The sequence below is a fragment of the Chiloscyllium plagiosum genome, chromosome 2, assembly GCF_004010195.1.
Source record: "Chiloscyllium plagiosum isolate BGI_BamShark_2017 chromosome 2, ASM401019v2, whole genome shotgun sequence".
In the NCBI taxonomy this organism is placed as follows: domain Eukaryota; kingdom Metazoa; phylum Chordata; class Chondrichthyes; order Orectolobiformes; family Hemiscylliidae; genus Chiloscyllium; species Chiloscyllium plagiosum.
Genome location: NC_057711.1, coordinates 138,676,450 through 138,680,431, shown reverse-complemented (window position 1 = coordinate 138,680,431; position 3,982 = coordinate 138,676,450). Strand labels below are relative to the sequence as shown.

General features: G+C 41.3%; 1 protein-coding gene across 7 annotated transcripts in view; it reads left to right on the top strand.

Moving 5' to 3' along the window:
• dennd4c (DENN/MADD domain containing 4C) overlaps positions 1-2,812 on the top strand; it is a 152,712-nt gene extending 149,900 nt beyond the window's left edge. For all 7 annotated transcript variants that reach the window (XM_043719121.1, XM_043719140.1, XM_043719156.1 and 4 more), the window contains one exon: positions 1,572-2,812. In XM_043719121.1, the coding sequence (XP_043575056.1) occupies positions 1,572-1,708 (137 nt within the window). In that variant the 3' untranslated portion in view covers positions 1,709-2,812. The remainder of the gene's footprint in view (positions 1-1,571) is intronic.
• The last annotated feature ends 1,170 nt before the right edge of the window (positions 2,813-3,982 follow it).

Genomic DNA, 3,982 nt, shown 5'->3' with positions numbered 1-3,982 from the left:
CAAGAGGAAGACTGCAGGTCAGGAAGGCGGTGCCGGGCTGGAGGGATCCGTCTGAGACAAGGTGGGGGGAGGGGGGATGAAGAAACTGGTGAAGTCCAAGTTCATCCCCTGCGGTTGGAGGGTTCCCAGTCGGAAGATAAGACGCTCCTCCCGTCGGGTTGTTGTGGTTTGGCGGTGGATGAGTCCAATGACCTGCATATCCTCGGTGGAGTGGGAGGGGGAGTTGAAATGCTGTGCCACAGGTTGGTTGGGTTGGTTCGTCCGGGTGGCCCAGAGGTGCTCCCTGAATCGCTCCGCAAGTAGGATTAGCCATAGGAAATGCAAGGTTACGTGGATAGGGTCTGGTGGTTGGGTTTGAATGGGATGCTCTTCGGAGGGTCGGTGCAGACTCTGGGCCGAATGGCCTCTTCCTGTACTGTAGGGGTTCAATGATTCATATTTTCCCACTCCATGCACTGATGTCAATGCAGTTATTAGAATTCAAAACCTCATCCGGAACTCGTTAGAGTAGGATGGACAGATTTATCAAATTATAGAATGATAGTTCTGACAATAGAACGATGAGGAGGATAGTTGTGAACTTCAAGAGGACATTGGCTGGTGAAATAGTGTGACATATGAAGAATTTAATGCAGAGAATTGTGAAGGGATGTATTTTGGTTGGAAGAGTGTGGAGCAGCAAAATACGATTCTAAAAACGTGTAAGAACCTGGGGTTTAAAGTTCACAATCATTGAACGTGGCAGGCTAATTGAGAATTAAGTTAAAAGGGAATATGGGAACTTGGCCTAAGGACGTGGAGTACCAAAAGGCACTGATGTAAATACGTTTGGCAGAAGAATTATGACAACATGAGAAATTAATTACATGTGAGTGTTAGGGTCCAGAATACACTACCTGACCAGGGTGGTAAAAGCATTTTTGATGATGGCTTTAGAGATAGAATTGGGTTCGCAACCTAAAAAAGAGAATTTGCAGGACTACAGGAGAAGGGCTGGGGAGTGGACAAGCTGACTTTGCTCTTGTAGAGAGCCAACATGAACATGATGGGCCAAATGACCTAATCTATAGAGAAAGTATTGCTTTTGATGAATGCATTCCTAAGAACAGGCATTTCGCGAAGTATGTACTGGCAAAATAAGAGTTGGTATGGATGTATTAAAGATAACAGTAAACTACAGACCTATTGCCTTCACCTCAACAGATAGCAGGACAATGAAGAGAAATCTGTGTTCTCTAGAGTTTTGAAGAATGAGAGCTGCATTAATTAAAACTTGTAAAATACTTAAAAGGGATAGACAGGGTGGAAGTAGGTAAGATGTTTCTCCTAATTGAGGTTGTAGGAACACAGGGCACAAATTAATGCCATTCATTCAAGTGTGAGGTGGTCTGGGGGCTGGTTGTGGAAATGGTGTTAGCATTAAGGACAGAGAACAAGTGGGAATGTAATGGGCTGAGTGTCCTCCTACACTGTTCTGTCTGTCCTGTTGATTGCTGGTCTGCAGAGGAGTACAAATTTGAAAATGCAAGTTGTAAATTAACGATATGGCTGTTCGATACTTGTGATTTCAGATGCTTTTGATAGAGAATACAGAGCAGCTTACGAGCGCTTGACAGAAGAACAAGTGAAGGTGGCCCTGCCAATCGATTCACCACCCTGCACCAAAATAGAATGGTGCCGGAAATGTTTTGAGCCTCCCTTCATCTAAACAAGAAACTGCAATATTACTCTGGAGTTGAACCACTATGATTTACGTCCAAAGTATGAATGTACAATCTTCAAGCTAAGCACATATGCCGCGATGATTAAAATTAAGATGTTAATGTATGTGGAGATGTAACTGCACAATTTGAGTTGTTGTTGCATTGTGAATAATGAAAACAAAGCTGTTCACGGTTTCAAACCTCTATGGAAGGGAATCTTAATAAAATGTAACTGCTAAACACTATATGTCTTAAGGCAGATCTGCCATTTACTGTCAGTTGTCTAGTAGTGCAGTGTTTTGTACAAATATCACAAAGAATGGTTCCGACCATTGTATTTTTTAGTATCAATGACTGGATTTTAAATTTTGAATTATTTCTTTGTGTAAATGAAGTGCTGAAATTCTACAATTCAGAATGAAATCATTAGCGATGCGATAATTAAACTAGGGGATCATTCTTGTTTAATTGAGTTGTCTGTGTCCCTGAGGCATAAAATACTCACAAATCAATCAGGTCATATTAGGGTGGTTGAAAGGGGAGTTGGGAAGTATTTGGGAAGCCAGATTGATGTTTCTCTGTACTGTACTCAACTGATGCTTTATGTGTAATTGGTGACAAAACCCTGCCTGATATCTGCAGTTCTTTATTGCTGCACATATAAAGGGATGCTGTAATAGTATGCTGAGATATTTGAGAGTAGAAGCACTATTAGTGATCTCCCCTCCCTATTTCTCTCTGGTGTAAACAAGAATAATTTTATTTAAAGAAAAATGGATGAATATTACTGACAGGTTGTTTTCCAGGATGTAGTAGAATGAAAACAAACTGAAACACCAGGCAAAGCACTGGTAAATTGTGGCAGTACAAATACTATTGAAGGACACAGCTTTTGGACTGATATCTATATGTAATCCTGTATTAAAGACTTTACCATATTGAGTTGTAAAATAATTGATTTTATATTTTAACACTTCTAAAAAGGCAGATTGCATCTATGGTTCAAATCTTGTACAGCTACACAGTTATATGATTTCCTATAATTCTCTAAATATAATGTATGTGAACATATTAAAATTACTTGTTTCAATAAAGGATAGTTATACAAACTTGCGACTTTTGAAAAATACAGTTTTTAACTTCATTCGCTGGATGCAAGAGTAACGTAAAAAGCCTGTATTTACTGCCATGCGTCGATGAGCCCTCTTCACGTAGCTATACCTTCCATCCTTACAAAAACATCAGTCATCAGTTAGTTCACCCCATATTCATTTGGCACTTTCTTTTTCTGTAAATCTACCTCCTGCTCCTTGGACTAACCCTCTGTAACTGAGGTCAGCTGAGTGACCTTGTCTGGACTGTCTCCAATGCTAGTATGTCTTGCTTCGATAAGGGGTCCAAAACCAATCACAGTATTCCAGGTGAGGTCTAGTACTGTCTTGTATAATTTTATCAAGTATTCCCTGTTTTTATACTCCATTCACTCAACTGCAGGTGACACTTCCTGCACCTCTGACAGTGTGATTCAGTGACGGTTATTTGCTAACATTTAATACCAGCAGAAAGTTGCAAATAGACTATCACCAATCTTGCTTTGTAAGGGCCTCACTACTGATTAATGGTAGACAATACACTTCCATAGGTTCTAGCCTGACTCAGCACTAGGTACTGTACATGATACTCAAACTGCGAGAGTAACTCAGCAGGTCTGAAAGCTGTAGAGACATAAGTTATTGTTTTGAGTCCGAGAGATGTACAACACTGAAACAGACCCTTTGGTCCAACTTATCCATGCCAATCAGATCTCCTAAATTTATCTAGTCCCATTTGCCAGCTCTTGGCCAATATCCCTCTTAAACCCTTCCTATTCATATGCCCATCCAGATACCTTTCAAATGCAGTAATTCTACCAGCTTCCACCACTTTCTTTGTCAGCTCATTCCATACATGCACCACTCTGTGTGAAAACACTGTCCCTTGCGACTCTTTTATATCTTTGCCCTCTCGCCCTAAACCTATGCTGTCTAGATTAGATTAGATTCCTTGCAGGCACTTTGGCCCAACAAGTCCACGCTGACCCTCCAAGGAGTAACCCACCCAGACCCATTTCCCTCTGACTAATGCACCTAGCACTATGGGCAATTTAGCGTGAGCAATTCACCTGACCTGCACATCTTTGGACTGTGGGAGGAAACCAGAGCACTCTGAGAAAACCCAAGCAGATGTGGGGAGAATGTGCAAATTCTACCTGGACAGTCGCCCGAAGCTGGAATCAAACT